The 27,824-nt window shown below is 47.9% G+C and overlaps 1 protein-coding gene across 1 annotated transcript; it reads right to left on the reverse strand.

Moving 5' to 3' along the window:
- Positions 1-8,111: 8,111 nt before the first annotated feature.
- On the reverse strand, positions 8,112-26,104 carry serpine1 (serpin peptidase inhibitor, clade E (nexin, plasminogen activator inhibitor type 1), member 1). Its single transcript, XM_060854495.1, has 9 exons — positions 26,024-26,104; positions 21,869-22,137; positions 17,474-17,707; positions 16,754-16,951; positions 15,615-15,813; positions 14,024-14,124; positions 12,521-12,607; positions 10,530-10,613; positions 8,112-9,410 (listed from the first exon to the last, which is right to left on the reverse strand). The coding sequence occupies exons 2-9, from the start codon at positions 22,125-22,127 to the stop codon at positions 9,373-9,375; spliced, it is 1,200 nt and encodes a 399-aa protein (XP_060710478.1). The 5' UTR covers positions 22,128-22,137; positions 26,024-26,104; the 3' UTR covers positions 8,112-9,372.
- Positions 26,105-27,824: the final 1,720 nt, after the last annotated feature.

Raw genomic sequence — 27,824 nt, forward strand, 5'->3', positions numbered from 1 at the left:
TCGGAACAACATAATGTCTGAAAAAAAAAGTCTCCTCATCTCTTCCCCTTAACTTTTTTCAGCCAAATAATTTAAACTCTGGTTCTCTGGCTGCTACGCACAAAAACACAAAGTCGTCTTTGTCCGCTTCCCTCAGGATTACATTGTGGCTTCTGGAAGGAGCATCCAACCCTGGGGCTGTTTCCCCTGGAGAGTTGGAGGCTGAGGCGTGACCTCAGAGAGGTTTATAAAATCATGAGGGGCATAGATAGGGTAAATAGCCAAGGCCTTTTCCCCACAAGGTAGGGGAGTCCAAAAGAGGGCTGAGGTTTAAGGTGAGCAGGGAAAGATATAAAAGGGACCTAAGGAGCAACTTTTACCTGCAGAGGGTAGTACGTGTATGGAACGAGCTGCCAGAGGAAGTGGTGGAGGCTGGTACAGTTACAACATTTAAAAGGCATCTGGATGTTTATATGAATAGGAAGGGTTTAGAGGGATATGGGCCGTATGCTGGCAAATGGGACTAGATTAAATTAGACTATCTGGTTGGGATGGACGAGTTGGACCGAAGGGTCTATTTCTGTGCTGTATGACTCCAGGTAGGGTCTAACTAGGGTTCCGAATAACTGAGGCATAACTTCTGCATCCTTGTACTCCAGTACCGTGGATATAAAGGCCAGCATTGAGCACGAGCCACCTGAATCTGTTCTTGAGAAAATGAACGGCACGGTGGCACAGTGGTTAGCATTGCTGCCTCACAGCGCCAGAGACCTGGGTTCAATTCCTGCCTCAGGTGACTCTGTGTGGAGTTTGCACATTCTCCCCGTGACTGCACGGGTTTCCTCCGGGTGCTCCGTTTCCACCCAAAAATGTGCAGGTCAGGTGAATTGGCTGTGCTAAATTGCCCGTATTGATAGGCGAACTGGTAAATGTAAGGGAATGAGTCTGGGTGGGTTCCGTTTCAGCGGTTCGGTGTGGACTTGTTGGGCCGAAGGGCCTGTTTCCACATTGTAAGTGATCTAATCTAAAAGGAATGACCAGGTCAGCCCTTTCTCTCCCAGTTCCGCCCAATCTGTACAATGATCTCTAAATGGAAGGGATTAGCTGATGATAGCCTCTCAAATGTTGACCCAAAACTGTGGCATGCCAAAATATACTGGTAACAAGGCAAGGACCTGCAAGCTACTAGACAGTAGCAACTTCAAGCGTCCTTCTAAACATAACAGAACTAAAAACTTGAATTGGAAAAGCCATTCAGAGTGGCTGTCGCAGCATGAAAATCACAGAATCTCCATAGTGCAGGAAGGGACTGTTTGACAGAGCTGAAAGTCAAATCAAAAAACCAAAAGAACTGCGGATGTCAGAAATCAGAAATGAAAACAGAAGTTGCTGGAGAAACTCAGCAGGGTCTAACAGCATCTGTGGAAAGAAAGCAAAGTTAGCGTTTCAGGTCCAGTAACCCTCCTTCAGAACATTTTGGGACCAGTCTTCAGAACTGATTGTACAGGAAAAGGTCAGTACATGTGCTGAAGGTGGGAGCTGTGGGAGGAATAAAAAAAAAGTTGAAAATAGAGCGCAGAGAGAGAAAGAGAGAGAGAAACAGCTGGACTGACAAAGGAGTGAATAATGGTCAGCCTGGGAGAACCAGGAGCTGCTGATAGGAGCTGTTAGAGACTGACAATGGGTTGCTTGTGATAGCAGTCCTTGTGATGCCAAGGGTTGGTGTGTGGGGGTTAAATTGAATAAGCTTTATTGTCACATATACTCAAATTAGTACATTGAAAATTTTACAAGTTGGCACTTACAACGTCATATTAGGTACAAGGTATGGATTCTTCCGTATAAGTTCTGAGGTAAGAAAATGAGAAAAATGAATAAATTAAAACGTCCAGCATTACAGATCTTAGGACTAAATTAGAAAAAAAAGGGAAATAAAGAGTTCAGACTCACACCCCTTCCAACCCAGTCCCCACCTCGTTTCTAGTCCTGAAATTATTGAACTGGATGTTGAATCCTAAAGGCCGCAGGGTCTCCAGGTGGAAAATGAGAGGCTGGTCTTCTTTTAACAACAAAACAATATTTTTTTAAAACCATGGCAGAAATAAGAGCCAAAAAGGTCTGGACATTAAGGAAAGAGAAAGTCTGGATTTTAAGATCTTTAGCCTGTAAGTCTTGAATCAATTGTCAAGAGAAGCCAGATTCTTGTTGCCGTGACCACCACAGATCAGCGGGAGGAGATTTTTCGACACCTCAGATTGATATTGAATCTGTTTCCACTCCAGCTGCAGGCTGTACTTTTCTGTTGTGAAGGAAGTTCCCCTCAGCTCCCCCCTCTCTGATCTTGCTGGCAATGCATCCTTTGGTTGTCTGGACAATGTGAACACTGTCTACTCACGTGCTCTTCCAAGAACACGTCATCCCGTTAAATATCCACGCCCTATGGAAGCCTGTGATCACTGAATATTCTTAAGGTGGAGTAGCATCCTACCGAAAAACCCTGCATTCACCATCATGCCTGGGCTCTATGGGCAATTTAGCACAGCCAATCCACCTAACCTGCACACAGAATCCAGACAGTGTGGAAGCAGGCCATTCAGTCCATCAAGTCCACACTGATTGTCTGGACAGCACCCAACTCCCCCACCATGCTATCCCTGTAAACCCACATTCCCCTCCATGGCTAATCCATGTAGCCTACACATCTCTGAACACTATGGGCAATTTGACATGGCCCATCCACGCTAACTTGCACATCTCTGGACTGCGGCAGGAAACTGGACCACACACCCCCACGCAGACTCGGGGAGAATGTACAAACTCCGCGCAGATAGTCACCCGAGGGTGGAATTGAACCTGGTTTCCTGGTGCTGACAGGCAGCAGTGCTAACCACTGAGGCATTGTGCCGCCTTTTGCCTTCTGGCTGCTGTTTTTTGGCTTTGGTTGTCCTCCCTTCCTGCCAGCAGGAACCGTTCCTCCCAGTTTCCTCTGACTAAGTCCTTCATCAACTTACAAATTTTTAATAAGTCTTCCCCGCAACTTTCCCTGGTCGGAGGAGAACCTTCTCTGCATTGCCAGCCTGTGACCAAGTGTGTTTAAGCAATGTGTCCACGTAAATGAAACAATTGTCATTCATAAAGGGCTTTAAAATGAGTAAGTTGTATGAGTTGACTGTGTCTGGAATCAACATGTGTTGAGTTATAAGTGCTAGTACAGGGCAGCTGGACCAAATGGCCTGCATTTAGCCTGTAAATTCTCTATAGTCCAAAGCAGCACTGAGTCATTTCACACTCGCAGTCTTAAGTCATAGAGTCATACAGCACGGAAACAGACCTTTCGGCCCAACCAGTCCATGCCGACCATAATCCCAAACTAAACTCGTCCCACCTGCCTGCTCCTGGCTCCTATCCCTCCAAACCTTCCCTATTCATGTACTTACCCAAATATCTTTTAAACTGTACCTGAATCCACCATTCCTCTGGAAGTTCATTCCACACACGAACCACTCTATGCTGAAAACGTTGCCCCCCATGTCTTTTTTAAATCTTTCTCCTCTCACCCTAAAAATATGTTCCTTGGTTTTGAAATCTTCCATCCTAGGGAAAAGGCACCTGTTATTCATCTTATCTATACTCCTTATGATTTTATAAACCTCTACAAAGGCCACCCCTCAATCTCCTACGCTGCAGTGAAAAAACTGCTACTCTCCCTATAACTCAAACCTTCCCTTCCTGGCAACATCCTGGTAAATCTCTTCTGAACCCTCAACCTCCTCCACTCCAGTGAAAAAGTCCCAGTTTATCCAGCAGAACATAGTCTTAGTCTTGTAGAACACCAAAATCTATCCCTTTATCACAAGAGGCCATTCTTTCAATCCACCCCATTCCCAACTTCTGGAATTCCTTTCTTAAATTATTCTGTCTTAACTCTCCCTCCCTACTTCCAAGAACTTTGCCAAATGTATCCCTGCTCCTGCTCCTTTGGACTGACCGATTGTTAGGGCAGCTGTGGAATGAAGATATCACAGCTAATTCAGGAGGTGGGTAACTCCTTTCTTCAATCCAAATTGTCCCCTGCTCCTTTAACAGAGAGAACTTGTGGGCGGCACAGTGGCACAGCGGTTAGCACTGCTGCCTCACAGCGCCTGAGACCCAGGTTCAATTCCCGCCTCAGGAGACTGACTGTGTGGAGTTTGCACGTTCTCCCCGTGTCTGCGTGGGTTTCCTCCGGGTGCTCCGGTTTCCTCCCACAGTCCAAAGATGTGCGGGTCAGGTGAATTGGCCATGCTAAATTGCCCGTAGTGTTAGGTAAGGGGTAAATGTAGGGGTATGGGTGGGTTGCGCTTCGGCGGGTCGGTGTGGACTTGTTGGGCCGAAGGGCCTGTTTCCACACTGTAAGTCTAATCTAATCTAGTCTAATCTTAATCTTTGGTTTAAATTCCATAGACCTGCTCCTGCAAGCCAGGAATTCACCACAGACTGTGTCCGGGATTGGCTTTGGAATGTGCAAGCCTCAGAAACTTGGCAAAGATGCATTGGCCCCAACCACAACCAGCCTTGAAAGGGCAGAGCTTGCACAACATTGACCACCGTCCCACCCAACAGCAATATAGAAGCCAGAGTGTGACAGTGCACTTTCTAAGCGGTCAGTTGTGAGGAGTAAGTGGCTACACTTAGAAATATATTCAGAACCTCACTGCATCTCACTTGTCTACTGTCTCCTAGCTAGATACAAAGATACACGCTTCTGTATCAGAATCAAAGGGGATAAGAGCAGTTGGTTACTGTTCAGTCATTGCTGGTCTTTGCATTCCAATCATAAAATAGATTTGAAGTGATTCCTGTCCCAGGATTAGGACAGACCTGCCCCTTTGGATTTGATTGGATGCATTGTCTCTGTTCTTAGTTGGTGCATTGAATGGTTTCAGCCTCAGGATTGGTTCATCGACTATGGGGTCGCTCCATAATTGGTTCATTAGGCTCTGCCTCAGGATTGGTTCATTGGATGGACAGTGTCTCAGAATTGGATTATTGGATGGTCCTCAGTACTTAAGGATTGGTTTGTTGGGTGGTCAGTGTTTTTGGATTGGTTCTTTGGATGGTCAGTGTCTTGGGATTAGTTCTTTGGGTGGTCAATGTTTACAGATTGGATCATTGGATGGTCAGTGTCTCAGGATTGATCCTTTGGGTGGTCAGTGTTTACAGATTGGATCATTGGATGGTCAGTGTCTCGGGATTGGTCCTTTAGGGGGTAAGTGTCTCTGGATTGGATCATTGGATGGTCAGTGTCTCAGGATTGGTTCTTTGAGTGCCTAAGGATTGGTTTGTTGGGTGGGCAGTGTCTTAGGATTGGATCCTCAGATGGTCAGTGACTCCAACTGGGTCACTGGACGCTCAGTGTCTCAGGATTAGAAATTCAGCTGGTCAACATCTCAAGATAAGGTGATCCCAGGCTGAAGATTGGTTCTTGAGGGTTGGCTCCAGCATTGGTGAGGATTGGTTCCCCATTACATATCTGAGTTAGAGATCACCAAACAAATTCTAATTCAAATAAGGAACAGACCAATTCTGAGAAAAATGGAAAAACATGCCCCTGTAGTTGATGTCAATACTTCCCTGAAGGGGAGGGGAGTAAGTGGAGTAAATAATTGAGGAAATGTAGTACTCAGTAAGGGAGATATTTATTTCAAATCTTATTGCAAAACACAGACACAGAACATACAAATAGCTCTATTTTTACACACTCTTACAGTGAATTGAAAAATACAGTATCACGCAAACAATATATAAAAAAAAACACATTCTCAAGCTTAGGTAGACTGTAAACATTCATACCATACAAAAACAAAATGAACCAATGTTGTGGTTGAATGTTTCCCAAATTCAGGACGACTGCCCATTTTTATTGCTCTTGGTTAGTCTCGGCCTGGCCAAGTCGTTTCGATGCTAAAAATTATCCCCGAACAAAAACAAATGCAGGCTTGCCTTGGAACAGGTAGCTACTATACTTAACTCTGATGAGTTGGTGACCCAAGGCATCATTGCTACCCACAATGCCTTGTGTGTACTACAGTGGGCTCCGATTTCAGGTCCAGAGAGCCAAGTCAGAAGTGAACACAAGAACTCGGAGCAGCAGTAGCCTGTCTGACCCATCGAGCCTGCTCTGCCATTCAATGGCAAATCATTCTCACAGACTGGGCTCCACCCGTTCACCATAACCCTTAACTCCTTCACTGTTCCAAAATTCTATCTACCCTTGCCTTCAACTGGGCAGGGAAGTCCACAGATTCACGACCCTTTGGGTGAAGAAGTTCCTCCTCAGCTCAGTCCTACATCTGGAGCTGGACAGCAGCAGAAAATAAAAACTAAGCACTAATGAAATGCTTTAAATCAGCTTATGGCTTGGATGACAGATTTTGAAACATTCTTCATCCATGAGTAGGAAAGGTTTGGAGGGGTATGGGTCAGGAACAGGCAGGTGAGACTAGTTTAGTTAGAATGGAATCCCTACAATGTTGAAGCAGGCCATTCAGCCCATCAAGTCCGCAGCAGTCCTCTGAAGAGCATCCTCCTGTCCCTGTGACCCTGCATTTCCTATGGCTAACCCACCTAAGCTGCACACTATGGGCAATTTCCCACAGCCAATCCACCCTAACCTGTACATCTTTGGAGTGTGGGAGGAAACCTGAGCACCTACAGAAAACCCATGCAGACACGGGGAGTATGTCTGTGTGGAGTTTGCACAGTCACCCAAGGCTGGAATCAAACCTGGGTCCCTGGTGCTGTGAGGCAGCAGTACTAAACACTGAGCCACTTTGCCACCAGGTTTGGGATGATACTCAGCATGGACTGGTTGGACTGTTTCTGTGCTGTATAACCTCTCTGGTTAAAAAGCACAAAAAAAAACCCATTTGTCTCTCCTATCCTCCAGAAATCTAGCATTTCTTTTTGCAAGTGGGGGATATTAGACAGAAATATCCCAACAGGAACAGGATGGAGAGGGTTCAGGGCTGATCAAATAGATGTTTTCGAATATGATTGCAGAATTTCAAAGGGACAAGAGGGAGAAATGTTTTCTCTGGGGTAAAGGGAAAGTCTAGAACCAGGGCAGATGATCTTAAACTTTGAGCCAAGTCACTCAGGGTTAATACCAGGAAGTGCACCTTCACACAGAGGAGTAGGAATCTGAAACTAAATCAATCCTCCTGCCACATTAAAAGAAAGTGTGGGTTGGAGGTCAATTGAAAATTTCAACACTGCCAGGCCAGTGTACTAAGAGATGGGGAACAATATTGTAGGTTAGATGGGCTTCAGATTGTTGAGCCAACCTGTGAAACCATCGGGGGCCGAAGGGTCTGTACTGCACTGTAACGTTCTATGTTCGAATAGGCACTGGAATGATGTTAAGTCACTCTCAAGTTGAATGGTGAAATAGGTTAAAAATCACAACACCAGGTTATAGTCCAACAGGTTTAATTGGAAGCATTATCTTTCAGAGTGCTGCTCCTTCATCAGGTGGTTGTGGAATAGCGCTCTGAAAGCTAGTGCTTCAGAGTAGACCTGTTGGACTATAACCTGGTGTGTGTTTTTAAACTTTGTACACCCAGATCCAACACCGGCATCTCCAAGTCATGAAATAGGTGCTCTTGTGGTAGCGTCCTTACCTCTGAACCAAGATTCAAATTTAAACACTGAAAGAACTGCGGATGCCGGGTATCAGAAACAAGAACAGAAATTGCTGGAGAAACTCAGCAAGTCTGGCAGCATCCGTGGAGAGAAATCAGTTGACATTTCACGTACAGTGAGTCTTCGTCCCTTTTAATGACAACAAGTGCCCCCTTGTCCTCATGCAGCTCCGAAGATAGTTCCGAAATATTAACTCTGATTTCCCTCCACAGGTGCTGAGTTTTTCCAGCAATTTGTTTTTCTTTTGAGCCTTGGTTCAAGCCTCACCTTCCCCAGAGATACGTCATAATATTTCTTACCAGGTTTGTTTAGGGCAGTGTCCATAACTCAGTGTGCCTTTGTGAGCAGGTTCCCCAGGAAGGGCTGAATGACCTCCCTCCAATTCCTATATTTGCAGAATGCACTCACTATATACAACGGAATGGTTGAAATACCCACTAAACATATCACTCGTTCCTCAATGCTCCCACTCCACCTTTGAGCTTTTTTTTTATTTAAATACAAAACAATTTCTAAAGTCAAAAGAAATAAATTACACAGATCTGAAAATATATTACAAACTACATGATGAGGTTTCATATTTTCCAAAGTGAAGCAACAGTGCAAGTTTTGGTATACAGATATATGTGTAAGTAAGAATGGAAACATCCTGCACATTCACAGTCAGCAAGCAGATAGCTGGTCCCCCAGCATTTCAACCTCTCCTCCCTCAACGGTGCGGAAATTAACATAGAATCTTGACACAGGGTAGGAACTGACAGATGACAATTGGAAATTGACATGGAGGGGAATATGGAATGGAATTTAAAGGGGGGGGTGGGGTGAGTGTGATAGTCCATTAATGGTCTCCAAATTTGTGTTACAGGGTGTGGTGACATGCAATTTTGCATCTCCTCACACTCTCCCAGTGTGATATTTCCCTCACAGAGAGGAGGGGGGTGGAAGAGGAGGCTAGTCTAGGGATGTCACAACACACCTCTTCCTGCAAAAATGCAAGTGGGCCATTCAGGGTGTAACCGAGTTCATTCAAACCAAAAGCATCCCACGTCCGTCCTGACTGAACTCAGGGCTAGCTGTAGAAATGCCAGCATCGTCTTCATTGGGGTGCATTGGTCAACGTTTACCCCTCAACCCAAGTCGCTTGACTAGCTCGTTAATGGTTATGTGGGATCTTGCTGTGTGCCCTTTGACTGGAGTGTAACTTGAGTTGGGGTGGGCTGTGCGATAAAGGTGACAAGCGACTGGCCCAAGTGCCACAGTGATCAAGGGCAAAGGTTATTGGGGGGTATTTCCACTCAGAGCGAAGTTGGTTGGGGAGATGTCAGGATTCAATGCACCATTGGAGAGGAAGGAGGAGGAAGGGTTGCGTTGCTGGAACCAGGCACGCATGCCATTCCAAACTGAGATGGCATCAGATGTTCTGAGTGGCTGGTGATTGGATGCAGCGAGACTTCGCAATGAATGGGGATTACTCGTGTGACCGTGGATTAGAAAATGAAGTCTAATGAAGGCTGAAGTTCAAGTCACAGCTGGTTAAATGTGAGCAAGATCCAGGCACGAAATTGATATCATCCCCGGATTCCAAAAAAATCTTCCTTCCCTCATTGTACATGTTTCTCAGTTAATTCCAGTTTCTTTTTTCTACCTTCCGATGTGGGTTTCCACAGAGATGATACCTGAGTATTGTCTTTTCAGAGTTGGCATTGTGCTCTACGGCTCCATGACCTGGCCCAAGAAGAGAATGGTGCCTACAAAACGAGAGGTGGGAGGGGAGGGACGTCAATATAGAAACAAAACTCAACCTTGCCACACTCTCAAGAGCCCATTGGCCTTCTGTCAAACTCCCTTGGGATTAGGTCTTCAAAGCCCCCCTGACAAGATGCAGCATCTCCACCGACACGTGGGTATCTACCTAGCTGAGGAAATTCCGCAATGTCTACAGACGCACCACGGACAGCGTTCTATCCGGGTGCATCAGGGTTTGGTACAGCAACTGCTCTGCCCTGGACTGTAAGAAATTACAGAAAGTTGTGTGCACCACCCAGACCATCATGGAAGATCTGCACTTTTCGCTGCTTTGGAAAGGCTGCCAACATCAAAGACCCCCCCCCCCCCCACCCCAGGAATCCAAATCCCTTGGTACAGGCAGAGGAGACAAGCTTCAACGCACACACCAACAGGTTGAAGAACAGCTTCTTCCCTGCTGTTTAGACTGCTAAGTGAACCTCTCTAACTTCAAATTGTGCTGATTGTGCTCTGTGCAGCCATAACCTTGTTTGCCTCGCTCTGTCTAAGCACCCTGTAATCTGTATGTCCTTGTTTGCTATGATCCGCCTGCACTGCTTACAAAACAAGACTTTCCACTTCGATACGTGTAACTACCATAAAACCATTGAGTATTTCCGTCAGACCAAGTGCTGACACAAATCCCACTTACCCTCGCCCAGAAGCCCCAAAGTATGATCGCTAGGCTATTAGCCAAGAGGTTCTGGGGATCGGAGTTCAAATCACTGCAGAAGGTAGTGGGATTTGAATCCAATAAAAATCTGGAATTGATGATCATGAAATCATTACCAATTGTTAGGGGAAAGCCCGACTCTAGGAGACGTGACTACAAACCCAAAGCAATGTAGTGAACTACAATAAACACTGGCCTAGTCAGTGATGCTGACACAGGAGCAGAAAGAAAAATCTTCAGCATCAAAGTTGGGCAAATGGGAGTGTGCTACAGGTTAGCCATGATTGGTCAATGCCTTCCTGTTTCCAAAATGGCGGAACAAGCCCTAGCACCCACGTTCCTGTTGTCATCCCTAGCACTACAAGCATCCAACATGGCCACCTCCCCAACGACTCTCTTGTTGCCTTACCTGTGGGGTTGTGCCGCACTAAGAAGAGGAAGGGCCTGTCGATCACAACCTCGAATGGCGCCATGCGCTCATAAAGGATGGCAGCTGCGAGGAAAAAGCAAAATGTCAGCCCATCACCGCAATCTCAGTTCATTCTTGCACCAGCTGTCAATAATACTTCCAGTTGAAGCCTCCTCGAATGAGACGCTATGAAAAACATTGTGAAATATTGGGGGCAAGGTGACAACTAAACACTGCGGCTGTGACGAGGTAATTGCAAACACCAGCCACAGGGTGGCTCTGTGGGGGGGCACGTTGAGAGTCTCTCTCTCCTGCCGCCATCTTGCCTTCATGACCAAAAGCTTCTGAAGTTCAGACGCCAGGGCAAAATGCCAGGCACCAAAGTGCTCAGCTGCACTGGCATGCTAAAACCTCCCCACTGTACGGAGACACGCCATCACGGCTAAGCCCGTAATGGAGCCTAGAATGGCCTGGCACACCAAGGGCAAAGGAGAGCATTGACAGCCATGGACACCAAGAATTATATCTGTGGGTTGAGAGACTTTGGAAGTTTGTCTCTACCCTCATTGGAATTTTGAAGAATGTAGGGGTGGAGGGTGGAATCTTACAGAAACATAAAATGATGAAAGAAGTACATAACATAGAAGGCTGTTTCCACTGGCGTGTGAAACTAGAATGACTAGGCACAGCCTCAAAACAAGGGGAGAGCAGGTTTAGAATGAGTTCAGGAGGAACTTCTTCACCCAAAGGCTTGTGGAATTCCTAGCCACTGATGCAGTCGAGGCTACCTCATTGAATGTTTTTAAGGCAAAGATAAAGTTTTTTTTTAAACTGTAAAGGAATTATGGGATATGATGAGCAGGAGGGTAATTGGAGCTCAGTCCAAGAGGAGATCAGCCATGATCTTACTGAATGGGGGAGCAGGCTTGAAGGACCTGACGGCTTCCTCCTGCTCCAAGTCAGTAGGAGGCGATAAGATTGAATATTTTCATTCAGGCAGAAGGCAAGATTCTTGCTGCGAAGGGGAAAACCGAGAGCTGTCGGGGGTGTGGATGGGAATCCAGAATGCAAACAGATCAGCGTGCTCTCAATGAGAGAGCAGGCTCAAGGCTGAATGTTCCCAGTGTTAACGGTCAGGGGATGTGGGTTTGAATCAATCAAAAAAAACTTTAACTTAAGTTTCGACCAGAAGAGAATTTGTGACCGTTTGGAGGAAGGGTCACTTTGATTTCTCGTGACAGAGGCTGCCAGATCTGCTGTGTTTTTTTTCCCAGCAATTTCTGTTTCTGATTTCCAGCGTCTGCAGTTCTTTCGGTTTTCTTTTTGTCTGACCAATCACCTAACCAACATCACCGAGTGCAAATTGGGGTGATTGTTGCAAAAGGTATGCGAGAGTCATATTGGGTTCAATCATGCCCTCATTTAGGGAAGGAACTCTGCCATTCTCACCCAGTCTGACCTGCTACGGTGATGTGGTTGACTCTTAAACTGACCTCTCAGCCATTGGGAATGGGCAATAGATACTTTCCCAGCCAGCACGGGGAGGTGATGTCCTAGTGGTATTATTGCTAGACTGTTAATTCAGGTAATGTTCTGGGGACCTGGGTTCGAATCTCATCAGAGCCAGATTGAAATCAATAAGGAATCTGGAATTAACTGATGACCGTGAAATTGATGACAATCGTTGGAGGAAACCCCATTTCGTTCACTAATTCCCCTTTTAAAGGAGAAACTGCTGCCCTTACACGTGTCTCCAGACCCACAGCAATGTGGCTGACTCCCAACTGCCCCTGGGGCAGATATGGATGGGCAGTAAATGCCACATCTTGTGAATGAAAACAAGAGTCTGGAGAGGTGCAAGGCACAAGCAACTCACTAAAGGGCAGCAAGGAATCCCTGCCTATACAGTTCCCTCCGGATTGAAACTCAGGAACCCCTTGGGATGAAGGTTACGTTGAATGTTCTGGTGTAACTTGCAGGTTGCGACTCACCAGAGGCAGCCGATGCCTTTGTCCCACTCTCGTTGACTTCAATCTTGACTTTCTGCAGAGTCTTTGCCACAAACAGTTGCTCGCTTGCTGCACCGGGAGAGGGGAGGGAAAAAGGAGATTAGGCTGTGGTCCCAGAGAGAGAGAACCCTGCATTTCTGATGGCCAACCCACCCCCAACCTGCACATCCCCAGGCACTACAGGACAATTTAGCACGGCCAACCCACCCTAACCTGTGGGAGGAAGCCTGAAAGGAACCCACACAAACACAGGGAGAACATGCAAACTCCACACAGATAGTCGTCCAAGGGTGGAATCGAACCCATGTGCCTGGTGCTGTGAGGCAGCAGTGCTAACTACTGAGCCACTGTGCCACCTTTGACATGTTTGCCAGTTCACTCTGAACCCCGTCCCCAACCAGACCACCACCACCACCCTGATGCCCTTCCCAGAATAGTCTGCATTCACACTGTCCCAGAAAGGAACCAGTAAAGTTCCATGGTTATTGTTCTAAGCCTACTGATGAGAGCACAGCAAACGTTTTATTTTCTGACACCTAGAGGACCAGGAATGTGTTGGATGATCAGATATTTTGGATAATGAAGTGATCCACATCATCAATGTGAAAACACCCATTAAGAAATGTAATGCAGGGGGTATACATGGCACTGTTATACTTTATTTACTTAAGTCACTTCCATAATAATGCAACTTTGCCTTAAATAAAACTTCTTACTCACTCCTTCAACTGGCCAAGTGCTGGCAAATGGGACTAGATTAGGTTAGAATATCTCAGAAGTTGGACAGAAGGGTCTGTTTCAGTGTTGTACATCTCTACAACTATTTGGATATTGCAATATTTGAGTGGAAAGTGACTTGAAATTGAATCAACTCTTGATATTTCATGCAGCCATTCAATTGAACAGCAAGTATATTTACGCCAAGGTCAATAAATTAAAACAAACTATAATGACTGGACTGAACAACATCTGGTATTTGAAAGCTGTAATGCTTGCCGGGTTATCGAGAGGGCCAGTTCTGGAAGGCACTGGTTAATAAAGAGGATTGAATCAACCAGCACAATGTGACTCAGAGTGCACTGTGCGGAAAGTGCCGGTTAAGAACGAGACGCCAGCTAATCGAGAGGGCCGGTTGAGAAGGTCAGTTCAGGGGACCACGTGCCAATTAATTGAGAGCATCTGTTCATGATTTAAAGGTGCCAGGTAATCGAGGGTACTGGTTAAAACAAAAAGTTTGCTGCAGTGCATATAGGAGCAGGAGAACGTACCATTCATTGTGATCGCAAGGTGATCATCCAACTCAGCCCCCCTGTTTCTACTTTCTCCCCTTCAATCTCTTGAGCCCCAAGTACTCCCTCTTGTGGTCACACAATCGACTGGTTTCTGTGCAGAGAATACCATAAGCCCCTTCCCCACTCCCTGGGTGAAGATGGTTCTCCCCACCTCAGTCCACAATGGTTTGCCCTGATGTCCTCAGATACTTACTGCTAATTTTGCTGAAGTCAGCCTTTCTTGCGTTAAAGATGTCCGTTATTCCCAAGGCCATCAGTGGCTTCCTCAGATCCACCTCACTTTCCAGGGAAAATCTGCCAAGCGAAGGAGAGAGAAATGAATATGTATGAACACGGTGGTGAAAACGCCTAGTGAAGATTTTACCCCAGCGTTTGAAGCCCCCGATTCAATTAACTGGAGGTTGTCACCATCAGGTTTATTTTACAATTGACCCATCTTGGATTTATTTTGACGCATCTCTGAGGATGTTATATCCAGAGGTGGGATTTGAACTGGGGGAGGTGATGGGCTCAGCAATGATGCCACTGAACTGATCTTCCAGCACCTTCCCACTGCAGGGGGATGGTGAAATCTCAATTTGATTTAGATCGCCCCCTGATGGTGACCATGTACCAGCAGTTGATTTCTGTCAAAGCCGCCAACCTGGTTCACAAATGGATCTGCTGTCCTAGTCTACATGTGACTCCAGGCCTGCAGCGATGTGATTGGCTCTTAGCTGCCCCTTCAACAAGCCCGGCTGGTGAAGGGCAATTGAGGATAGGAGTTGGGGGCCTCATGTTGCGGCTGTACAGGACACAGTCGGTGTGGACTTGTTGGGCCGAAGGGCCTGTTTCCACACTGTAAGTAATCTAATTTAGGGCCACTTTTGGAATACTGTGTTCAATTCTGGTCTCCCTGCTGTAGGAAGGCTCGTATTAAACTTGAAAGAGTGCAGAAACGATTTAAAAGGATATTACCAGGACTGGAGGGTTTGAGCAAGAGGGAGATGCTGGATAGGCTTGGGCTATTCTCTCTGGAGAATGAGGGAAGACCTTAGAGGTTTATAAAATGAAGGGCATGGAGAGGGTGAATGGCCAAGGTATTTTCCCCAGGGTAGGGGAGTCCAAAGCTAGAGGGCATTGGTTTAGTATGAGAGGGGAAGATTTAAAAGGGACCTGAGGGGCAACTTTTTCCACACAGAGGGTGGTGCGGGTATGGAACGAGATGCCAAAGGAAGGGATAGAGGCTGTGGCACAATGATAACATCTGAAAGAAATAGGGACAGGTATGTGAATAGGAAGGATTTAGATGGACATGCTGGCAAATGGTACTAGATTAGTTCAGGAAATCTGGTGGGCATGGATGAGTCAGGCTGAAGGGTCTGTTTCTCTGACCCTGTAAATGCCCACATCGCAGCACAAATACTTTAAAAAAACTACCCTCTCAACACAGAGTGTCAATGCATTCCGAGAGACAGGCAGGCAAGAGTTAAATCTCCTGGGTTAGTCAAAGATCCTATCTGTATGATTTTATATTCAAATCTGAATTAGACAGATTTCTATGCAGGAGGGGGCACAGGTTAAGGGTGATGGACTGAAAGATCAAAACCAGATCGAACTAGGTAGAACTGGCTCGAGGGGCCGAATGGTCTACCGTGTGCCCAGGTCAGCTAGGCCGGAGGTCTGTCTGGGCACAGGGACTAACCTCCCCGCCTACCCCCAAGGGTAACCAGGAAGCCCACGGACCCCAGCTCTGGACGAGTGCTCCCCCTTGCGCACACTGCCACCCCGCCCCTCTCACTTACTTGGGCAGGACGAGTTGGCGCTTGACGGTCTCAAGGCTTTGCGCCCACTCGTCGACCAGCGAGGCGGTGATGATGTCTGTGAGGGCAGACAGGGGCACCTTCTTGTCGAAGGGCGCCACGATGTACATGCTGAGGGTCTCGCCGTGGTAGGGCAGCTCGATCACGTCGTAGTCCACGCCGCTGGGGGTCACAAACTCGCCTGTGGAGAGAAAGCAACGCCATTGGTGACCAGGCCCAATGTGACAAGCTGAGTCTGGTAAACTTGGTCGGCACAGACAAGACGGACCGAAGGGTCTCTTTCCTTACTTGGACAACTCTCAGACTAAAGGTATTGAGGGATTCCATTTCCTGGAGGATGGAGCATATTTGGAATTTCTTGCTCCCAAGAACTGGGGAGAGGGGTGTGTAGAGTCCTTGTGTATAATTGAAGGCTGCAACAAACTCTTGATCAAGGGGTACAGGAAAAGGGGCAGGAAAGTGGACATGAGGAATGTTAGATTAGCCTGGATCCTATTGGAGGGGCCGAATGGCCTACTCCTGTTCCTTAAGGTTTTGCCCATCGGTCCGGATCCTTCATGATATTATGAACATCTGTTATGGAACTGGAGCCTGGGAGCCCCAGCTTTCCAAGTCCGAGCAGAGAAACTGCATTGGCATGGCGCCTTTTCGTGCCCCAGGCGCGTTTCACAGCCCACTGAGTCAGCGGGGAGCGAAGGAAGGTGGGGATTAGGTAGCAGGCGGAGGTGTTCTAGCATGGATTCGATGGGCAGAATAGCTGGTGCTGCAGATGTGCCCAACCACGGCCTCCCCTCATGAACTGGTCTGGTTTCGTCTCTTTGTTGCCTCCCCCTATTCTGGAGTTAGCTGCGTTTGGGATGGGTCACCTCTGTGCCCACCCCCCCCCCCCCCCAACCACACCCCCCCCCTCCCCACAACCCCCCCATTGGCAGCACTGACGCTGGTGAATTCCCAGGAGAGTTAGACTACGAGGAAGAGGTGGATCTTCCTGAGTGACTGGTGAGGGACCAGGAGTTTCAGGGAGGGAATCTCAGGAGTCACGTATCCAGGCAGCTGAGAGGGGAACAACAGAGGGGGAAGGCAGACGCATGCACTCAGAGTGGAGGAAGTAGTTCACTCACTGGCATTTAGCTTGGCGCTCTGCGACATCATGGGCACTAGGATCTTAGTGCCATCCTCCTTGTAGAATACCCGCTGGTGGGTGGCCTCAATAGGGAATGGCAGCTTCCAGAGCCCCTTGAAGTAGACGGCGTTGATCAGAACCATGCGGGTCAGAACTGGGTCAAGCACATCTGGGCGGAGAAATTTGGGGATCATGCCTGGATTGGGGAAGGACCAAGACAACCAGAAATCCAGTTAGCAACACAATGCTAAAACCCAGATCACCTCCAGACTCACCCCCAAACCTGACAAGTTTGGTTTTGAAGTAATATTCTTTCCCAATATTACCCTCAGCACCATAAGCTCAAATTTTACCTTGGTACCTGATTACTCCCAGGACAGAGACATCATGGGGTTAGATAAAGAGTAAAGCTCCCTTTACACTGTCCCCCTATCAAACACTCAGAACAGAGTCAGCATGGGTAAAGCTCCCTCTACACTGTCACCCTATCAAACACTCCCAGGTCAGAGACATCACAGAATTAGATACAGAGTAAAGCTCCTCTCCACACGAACCTCCCATCAAACACTCCCAGGACATGGACAGCCTGGGGTTGGATACAGAGTAAAGCTCTCTCTACACTGTCCCCCAAACACTCCCAGGACAGGAACAGCTGCCCAATCCCATCCCTCCGAGTTGGTGCTATATAGATGGAGCAGTACAGTTACTGGGAACCCACCTCTGGTTTGTATTTCCACCCATTTGTTGATGAGGTAGGTTGCCATGGCGGCATCCTGGAAGTAGATCTGTTTGGGCCAGCCGTTGAATGCCCGGCGATAATTTTTCAGGTAGGCATCTGGGAGCTGCATACTCCTCTGGATGAACACGCTGTTGGCCGAGTAGACAATGTCACGGTTGCTCTTGGCGGTCAGATCTTTCTGGAGATGTCTCAGGGCCAGTGGCACACCCTTGTCTGCCCAGAGAAAGAAGAAATCCAATTGAGCCCGGAGCTCCAGATGCCTGGGTCCTGCCCTGTCTCTTTAAAGATACCTGTTCCCTGGACAAACTTTTGTCCATCTGACCCAAAGACTCACCCTTCCATTCCAGTTTGATGCTCGCCTTGGCAACAACCCCCCCCCCCCCACCCCCCAGCCCCACCATTCCCAACCCACCATCACTGCCTGGCAACCAGCTGGCATCTGGTTGTTATAGAGTGATGTCATAACAGGGTGCAACAAATTGAAGATCTCCATGTATCTCACCAAAGGGAGGTCCGAGAGAGAGAGAGAGAGAACAGGTGAAAAATAGAGAGAAAGATATATAGAGAGAGAAAGGGACAGAGAAAGAACGATATAGAGAGAAAGAGACAGAGAGAGAGAAAGGGAATCTGGATGGAAGGGGGGCAAGGTCAAGAGAGATGGTGACCGTGAAGTTGGATCCGTGACGTTTGCAGATAGAGGCAGGCAAAGAGGTCCTTTGTGAGGGGTTGGCCAATGTCACAAGATTTTGCAGAAATGCAGCTCCACCTGGTGCACTGATGCCTCTCTCTGTCCGTAAAAATGTTCCCTCATCCCCAGCACTGACAGCGATTAACTCCCATCTTACAACGCCACCATCCCACAAGACATTGGTCTCTGACGAGGGGAGATTTCCCTTTCAAGCTTCCTTCGTGACTTCTAATGATGATTAACGAGCCTTATTGTCACCCGCCCTTGTCCCTGCTGCCTGTCTTAGCGAGGACATGGGCAGGGGAGAGCTCAGTAGGGGTGCTCGGACCTGACCATCATTTCTCAGGCCCAGTTTGATTCAGCAGTACTGAACTCCTGCCACCAGAGGCCCTCAGTTAGCTATGCAGACGCAAGATCTGTATTGGCACAAAACAGCAGTAGGCCATTCAGCCCCTCATGCCTGCTTCACCATTCAATTGGATCGTGGAACATCTCAGGTCCACTTTCCTGCTAAGAATCTCTCTCTCTCTGTCGGCCTCCAGTTACACAAGGACTCTGCTCCCACGGCTCTCTGTGTCAAGGAGTTCCAAAATCTCCGAGAGAAGAGATTCCTCCTCATTTCAGACACTCCCTTTATTCAGAGACGCTGCCCTCTGGTCCTTGACTCTCCCATGAAGGCGAAACAGCCCCTCAGCACTGACCCTTAAGAAACTAATGTTTCAATGAGGTCACCTCTCATTTTTCTAAACTCCAGTCAGTAGAGTCCCAACCTGTTTAGCCTTTCTCATAAGACTCTCCCTCCATCCCAGGGATCATCCTAGTGAACCTTCTTCAAACCACCTCCAATGAAACAATACCTTTCTTTCAATAAGTCTGGACAAAGCATCTCAGTTTGATTGGCATATTAAAAGGAACACCACCTCAGTATCTCACACTTAGGCACTTTACTGCCTTTTGAATTCCACATTGCATTCAGGAACTTAAGATCACGAACAGGTTCCTCTAATTTGGTTATACCCCTTCCCTCCATCTCCATGTCTCGTTTGATCTCAAGATAACTGACTCATTCCTGGTCTATTAACACCTATTGTACATCCATAGGATTCCTCTAACACCACTGCATTTTGCCCTTGGCTCCATCCATTCCAGTGGTTCCTCCCTTTGGTCAACAAAGTGTATGAAAAACAAATCACCTTTCCATCCCTTCAGTTCTGGAGAAGAGTCGTTAGCTCGGTTTCTCTCTCCACTGAAATGCTGTCAGACCTGTTGAGTTTCTCCAGCAGTTTTGTGTTTTTATTTCCAGCATCCACAACACTTGGCTTTTACACAAACTCAATCCTCCGGTGTGATTTCTTTCTTCCCCCCCCCCCCCCCGTACTTACACCCAAAATCCCCACTCGCGGTCCCGGTCTTGTTTTTTTCATAGTTGTGCTTTCAGCCAGAGATACCCTCATTCTGTCAAAGCCTACCTACACCAGTTCAAAGCCTTGTCTTCTCACCTACAATCACCCTCCCTTTGTCTTCTGTTCTGCAGCATCTTTAATCTCCTTTTAACCTTTTTCTGTTCCTTTACCCCTCTTTAACACCATAACACCCAGAATGTTTTGGGATACTGCATTCAATTCTCATCTCCCTGCTATAGGAAGGATGTTGTGAAACCTGAAAAGGTTCAGAAATGAGTTACAAAGATAATGCTGGGGTTTTGCAGGGCTTGAGCTATAAGGAGGGGCTGAATAGGCCGGGACTGATTTTCCCTGGTGCACCAGAGGCTGAGGGGTGACCTTATAGAATCATGAGGGGCATGGATAGGGTAAATACTGAAGGTCTTCCTCCCACAAGATAAGGGAATCCAAAACTAGAGGCCGTACGGTTAAAGTAAGAGGGGAAAAATTTAAACGGGACCTAAAGGGTAACTTTTTCCATGCAGAGGGTGCTGCATGAGCTGCCAGAGGAAGTGGTGGAGGCTGCTACAATGACAACATTTAAAAGACATGTGAATGGGTACATGAATAGGAAGGGTTTAAGAGGGAAATGGGCCAAGTGCTAGCAAATGGGACTAAATTAAGTTAGGATATCTGGTCAGCATGGACGGGCTGGACTGAAGGGTCTGTTTCCATGCTGTACAATGCATGACTCTTGAGTCATAAAAACCAAAAGAAATGCGCCTGCTGTAAATCAGAAACAAAACAGAGGTTGCTGGAAAAGCTCAGCAGGTCTGGCAGCACCAGTGGAGAGAAATCAGAGGGAGTGTTTTGGGTCGAGTGACCCTACCTCAGAACTCTAAGAGTCATGCTGGACTCGCACTCTTGATAGATGTTGCCAAACCTGCTGAGTTTGTCCAGTGCAGACCTGGCTTTCTTGCAGTTGGCAAGGTTAGCAGTCAATCTCACTGCTGGTTTCCTTAATCTCTCACTCCGATCTCCCAACGCCCACATAACAAGGTGTGCAGAATCATTCACACCTGGTCGTGTGTGTACTGTCTGACTAAGACTAAAAAGCAGGACTAGACAGGAGGACTGATTCACATTTACGTCCATCCTGTTGATGCACACTTCAGACACGAGCCCCTGAGCTCCCCAGCTTTCCAGGATGGGCCACTTCCTGGAAAACAGCTGGCAGGCATAAAGCTCCAACACAAGGCAGGCACAGGACAGAAAGGGAAACATGCTCTCTGAGAGAGAGACACACACACACATGCTCATTCACTCCCACACAGTTACAGAGAGATGGGCACACACAGATGCCGAGAGACACACATGGAGAGAGAGAGCGATAGGCTGACACACACAGATGCAGAGAAAGAGAGACAGACAGGCAGGCACACACTGATGCAGAAAGACAGGCAGATACACACGCAGAGCAAGAGAGGGGGGCAGGCAGACCCACATGGAGAGAGGGAGACAGGCAGATACACATGGAGAGAGAGGGAGAGGTAGACAGGTAGGCACACACAGATGCAGAGAGACAGAAAGATGCAGAGAGAGAGACAGGCAGATACACATGCAGAGCGAGAGAGGGAGACAGGCAGACCCATATGGAGAGAGAGAGAGAGGGAGACAGGCAGATACACATGGAGAGAGAGGGAGAGAGAGACAGGCAGGCACACACAGATGCAGAGAGATAGAAAGATGCAGAGAGAGAGACAGGCAGATACACATGCAGAGCGAGAGAGGGAGACAGGCAGACCCATATGGAGAGAGAGAGAGAGAGAGAGACAGGCAGGCACACACAGATGCAGAGAGAGAGAGACAGGCAGATACACATGCAGTTGAAAATGTGTTGCTGGTTAAAGCACAGCAGGTTAGGCAGCATCCCAGGAATAGGAAATTCGACGTTTCGGGCATAAGCCCTTCATCAGGTTCCTGATGAAGGGCTTATGCCCGAAACGTCGAATTTCCTGTTCCTTGGATGCTGCCTAACCTGCTGTGCTTTAACCAGCAACACATTTTCAACTGTGATCTCCAGCATCTGCAGACCTCATTTTTTACCCGAAGATACACATGCAGAGCGAGAGAGGGAGACAGGCAGACCCACATGGGGAGAGGGAGACAGGCAGAGGCATGTGCACACACACACACAGACAGATAGCAGTGAGGTTCCCTGTGGGATAACTACAGGAGAGTGTCTCCGTGCTGGAATCAGTTACATTTCCAGACCTTCCGCCCCCCCCCGGATCCCGGGCTCACCTTTCAGTTGGTATCCCATGCTGCTCCAAAGCTGTTTGAGGGTGTTCCCAGCTGCTCCGAGCTGAGCCATCCCCATCAGGGCTGTCGCTCCGTACGGGGAGAGCACCACGTTCCGCTTGCCGGCCGACGCTGCCACTTCCCGGAACAGGCGGATCCCGAAGTCGGTGCCCAGCTTGGAGACGGGGGGTCCGGCTGCGGCCTGGCGGGCGCTGACTGCGGCGGCGAGCAGGAAGGTGACCAGGGGCTGGAGGCTGATCATGGCGGTCTCTCTGGAAGGAGAACAGGGCAGACGGATTAGCTGCCAGCCAGACACACACTGACCCCCCCGACTCGCGGGAGCTAGCTGGGAACAAATTGGCTGCTCAGCCGCAACACAGGAGGCCGCCATTTGGCCCACTTTGTCTCCACTGAGGGCTAGCAGAGACAAGAGACATTGTCCTTGGGAGGAGAGACTGTAGCACTATTTTTTCTTCTTTTCTTTATTAACCCCCACACTACCGCCTAACTAGAGCACTTTATGGGGAGTTTGGACGAAGGAGAGGCGATCTAATTGTGATGGACAAGATCCAAAAGACAAAGTCAAGAGGATGGTTCCCCCGTCTAGGTTTAAAACCCGAGATGAGGGGGAATAACTTAACTCAAATCTGTGGTATCCCCCCTCCCGGGGATACAGAGCACTCTGTAAATGGAAGGAGGAGATATTTTTAATTCGAAAGGGGAGGGGGTTGATGGCCGATCATTGCAGTCTCTCTGGGTCAAAAAAAATTCCGGGGAGCAAGCAGAAAAGTGGGTGCCAAGATGTGATCGGTTGTGTTTGCATTTCAACGTCACAGCGGGCTTGAGGGGCCGAACGGCCTCATCCTCGTCCTTACATCTTAGTCGCAACCCCCTGCCTCCTGCTCAGTACCCTGCGTATTCTTCCTTCACCTCAGTATAACTGAGACGAGGAGGAATTTCTTCAGCCTGGGGGCTCTGTGGAACTCATTGCCACACAGGGCTGCGTGTCTTTAAGACAGAGAGAGAGATAAGTTCCTGGATTGATTGGGGGTGGAGTTGAGAAACAGATCAGCCATAACTGAATGGCGGCTCAGACTAGACGGGCCAAGTGGGCTGAGGTGGGTACTGCAGATGCTGGGGATTAGAGTGGTGCTGGAAAAGCACAGCAGGTCAGGTAGCATCTGAGGGCTCATTCCTGATGAAGGGCTTTTGCCCGAAACATCGATTTCCCTGCACTCCGGATGCTGCCTGACCTGCTGTACTTTTCCAGCACCTCTCTAATCTTGACTCTAGATGGGCCAAATGGCCTAATTCTGCTGCTATATCTCATGCAATCACGCTGCAGTCTAACTCTCGGGCAGATTCCTGCCACTCACTGAGTGAAGTACACAGGAACCTCGATTATCTGAACGACATGGGCAGGGAATATTTTATTCGGATAATCAAATGTTCGGATGACCCGAAATTCAGATCGTCGCCATTTGGATAATCGAGGTTTCTCTGTATTACTCGAGGATATCCAGAGGGAGTGCCAGGAGCTACTAGGATGCAGTTCCTTCTTTTCCCCCACCTCCCCCCCGGAATCGCTCTCCCTGGGAAATGGCCATGAGCCAGCTGGGAACGCGGAAAGCAAGATCAAGGGCCTGAGTTGTGGGGAAGTGAAGACAGATCAGCCCAAACTTCAGTTGTCATCAGTACCATTGAGGGGGCTGGGTGGGGGAGTGTGGTGGTATGGGGGTTGGAAATCAGCAATCCTCACCACCTCCCCCAATCTGGAACCCACCCACCCCTCAACGATACCATGCATGAACGCAGACTTGTCTCATGCCCCCACAGTTGACTAGCTCAGTGTATTCTCTGGAGGGGGACAAGGGGGAGACAACCACAAACAGACGGTCCGAATAGACCTCCCAACGGGGAAATAGACGCTGCCGGACACGGGCCACAGCAGGATTCCAGCCGCGAAGCACGTTTTGGAAGGTTTGGAGAGGCGCTAAAGAAATGCAAGTTCATTCATTTCTGCGGTGGGAGCAGGTATTCAGACACAAATCTTCAGACGCGACAGAGGGCTGGCCGATCTGATTGAAGTTAATTATTTGAACTAAGGGTGTGTGAAAGAAAACTTTACTCAGCAAATAAGGGGAGTCTCCTGGCATTAATAGGGTAGCAGGCGGGGAGGATTGTAACAGCAATTCTAATTATTTATAGCTATGACATTGTTGAACCTGCACTTAATCCAGTTGAATAGATTAGGCAATGGTCTCAAATTTAACCTCCCAGCTCAGAAAGACGGTGTGGGGCTCCCTCCCTCAATGTAGTGGAGTGTTCAGGCTCCAGTGTGGGACTTCAACTCAACAACATTGTGACTCAGAACTCCCCTAGACATACGGAGTGCAAAAATAAACAGAACTGGAACAAAGTCACTTCCTGATGGACACAGAATTAGAACTCTGTCCCCACCCCGGTCGCAAACCAGTCTCAAGAGGGACTGGGTAAGAGCCCAGCTGTGTTGTCCTTTGTAACAAAACTGATCTCTCTCCAGACACCGCCTTCTAACAGCTAGTCTCAAAGGCAGTCCCAGCCATGCACATCAGTAGACATAACAAACATACATATCTCTCATATGCACAGTTCCTCTTAATCACACACTGTCTCTCACATATACTCTCTTGATCACAATTACATTGACAGACACACATACTCTCTCTGTCACTCAGATGTGCACACACACGTGCACACTCTCACACATGCACTCTCACTATCTCTCTCCCTCCCAGTAGCACAGCGATCTGAGATACACAGTTCAACCATCAACTGCGCCTGGAGGACCAACAACTCGGCGAAAGACACTCTTTGGGTAAAAAAAAATGAGGTCTGCAGATGCTGGAGATCACAGCTGAAAATGTGTTGCTGGTTAAAGCACAGCAGGTCAGGCAGCATCCAAGGAATAGGAAATCCTGAAGAAGGGCTTATGCCCGAAACGTCGAATTCCTATTCCTTGGATGCTGCCTAACCTGCTGTGCTTTAACCAGCAACACATTTTCAGCTCAGGAAAGGCACTCTTTGGTCTGTTCAAAACCTGTTGGTGTTCCAGAACAAGGGAGGAGCTGTCCTTGACCCAGTGTTACAGACTGGCACATCCCAAGGTCTGGGACTATGTGCTGAGGGATGCACTAAGGCTAAGGGCGACTGTTACTAAGGTGCTGTGGGGAAAGACCACTGTCTGAGGTCTTCCTGTCAAAGTTAAATGGGGGTCTGTTCAGTTATTGGACCCTCCCTGTGCCTCAAACGTATGTAACTATCATCTTGTAGGAGTAGGAAATGTCTTTAGTTTGATGGATGGAGTCAAACTCCAATGTTTGTTTCTTCATACGTAACTGTACAAACGCAAATTGCTTTATGGGAAGATATTTTTATGACTAAAGCAGATTTTTGAAATTAAAAAAAAATACAGTGCACAGAAAAAGCCAGGAGTAAACACACCCACAGACACACACACCACTTTTAAACTGGGAGTCATACATCCACAAACAGCCTCACAAAGCAATAGAGACACATATTCTCTCAATCACACACAGGCACAATGACAGATGGACACCCACACTTTTGCACAATTGATCTCTCTCGTTAGTAGCTCAAGGGTTACAGGTACACTGATTCGGAAAGACGCTGAAAAATGTGTTGCTGGAAAAGCGCAGCAGGTCAGGCAGCATCCAAGGAGCGCTCATGCTCGAAACGTCCATTCTCCTGCTCCTTGGGTGCTGCCTGACCTGCTGCGCTTTTCCAGCAGCACATTTTTCAGCTCTGATCTCCAGCATCTGCAGTCCTCACTTTCTCCTAGTTGATTCGGAAAGACTTCAGGGCAAATTCCCACAGAGCCAGGGAGCCATGTACACACATGCAAAGGGGATCATACAGAGGGGCAGATTTAATATTACACAGAAAGGCAGGTACATACACACACAGACACAAATATTGTGTTAGGGACAAAATAAGACACAAATTTCGTGTCAGGAATAAACACGCACAAATATTGGGTCAGGAATAAAAACACACAAATGTAGTGTCAGGAAAAAAAACACATACAAATATAGTGTCAGAAATAACACACACACACACACACAACTGAAGATACAGTGCTGCACATTGAGTACTTACAGTACCAGGCAGTGCTGTCCTGTTCTCTGTTGGCGCTGTATCTGTCGACAGTAGACTTTGTTCGAGCTTCAGAACAGCTTACAACTCTTATGCACCTCTCCTCCCTCCTCTGCCTTTTATGTTCCTCAGGACGGAAGCTGATTTGCTGAGTAAATCACTACTGCACCAGCGTTCACGCCCCCTCTCCCCCACCCCCACCGTAGTTACTGTAAACAAGACAATACAGGCTGTCTCATCCGTCTCACCAAACATACAGCACTGCCCGCGGGTCCTAGTGTCCGACAGAATCTACTGTTTAACCAGCTCACTGTCACTGAGGGACAGTACTGGTGGGGGCAGGTCTGTCACTGTATAACCCTGGGGTACAGTACTGGTGGGGATAGGTCTGTCACTGTATAACACTGGGATATAGTACTGGTGGGGACAGGTCTGTCACTGTATAACCCTGGGGTACAGTACTGGTGGGGATAGGTCTGTCACTGTATAACACTGGGGTACAGGTACTGGTGGGGGGCAGGTCTGTCACTGTGTAACACTGGGATACAGTACTGGTGGGGACAGGTCTGTCTCTGTATAACAGTGGGATATAGTGCTGGTGGGGACAGATCTGTCACTGTATAACACTGGGGTACAGTACTGATGGGGACAGGTCTGTCACTGTATAATACTGGGATATAGTACTGGTGGGGACAGGTCTGTCACTGTATAACACTGGGGTACAGTACTAGTGGGGACAGGTCTGTCAATGTATAACACTGGGATATAGTACTGGTGGGGACAGGTCTGTCACTGTATAACAGTGGGGTACAGTACTGGTGGGGAAAGGTCTGTCACTGTATAACACTGGGATACAGTATTGGTGGGGACAGGTCTGTCACTGTATAACACTGGGGTACAGTACTGGTGAGGGCAGGTCAGTCAATATATAACACTGGGATATAGTACTGGTGGGGACAGATCTGTCACTATATAACAGTGGGATACAGGACTGTTGGGGGCAGGTCTGTCGCTGTATAACACTGGGGTACAGAACTGCTGGGGACAGGTCTACTAGCACTGTATAACACTGGGGTACAGTACTGGTGGGGACAGGTCTGTCAGTGTATAACACTGGGATACAGTACTGGTGGGGACAGGTCTGTCACTGTATAACACTGGGGTACAGTACAGTACTGGTGGGGACAGGTCTGTCACTGTATAACACTGGGGTACAGTACTGGTGGAGACAGGTCTGTCAGTGTATAACACTGGGATACAGTACTGGTGGGGACAGGTCTGTCACTGTATAACACTGGGGTACAGTACAGTACTGGTGGGGACAGGTCTGTCACTGTATAACACTGGGGTTCAGTCCTGATGTGGACAGAGCTAATTGATCCCTCTTTACCTGGGACCGAACACATTCGAGAAACATGTGCCTGTTAATTGCATTTGGAGACAGTGGGGGGAGTTTTGCCCTGGTGGAGGTGCTGTCTTTCAGATGACATCCTGATACCCAACTTCTCAGTTGTACACCTAAAACCCCCTAGACACTTGTCAAGAACAGCAGAAAAATCCTTTCCAAAAGTCTGCCATCAGTTAACACCGATAAACAATCTGTTCATGACTTCAGTGTTGGTCGTGGGAGCTTCCTGTGCACAAAATGGCTGCTGCATCCCCATCGCCATAAGGACACTCTGCAAAATATACTGCAATCTGTATAGGACTGATGCCCTATGTTCGTGATCAGTCCCGCACAAGTGCCCAAATTTACATGGGGCAAAATGTTTTGTTCTCAAATACCCTTTACAATTCGCCACTG

The sequence above is a fragment of the Hemiscyllium ocellatum genome, chromosome 44 (genome assembly GCF_020745735.1).
Source record: "Hemiscyllium ocellatum isolate sHemOce1 chromosome 44, sHemOce1.pat.X.cur, whole genome shotgun sequence".
Lineage (NCBI taxonomy): Eukaryota > Metazoa > Chordata > Chondrichthyes > Orectolobiformes > Hemiscylliidae > Hemiscyllium > Hemiscyllium ocellatum.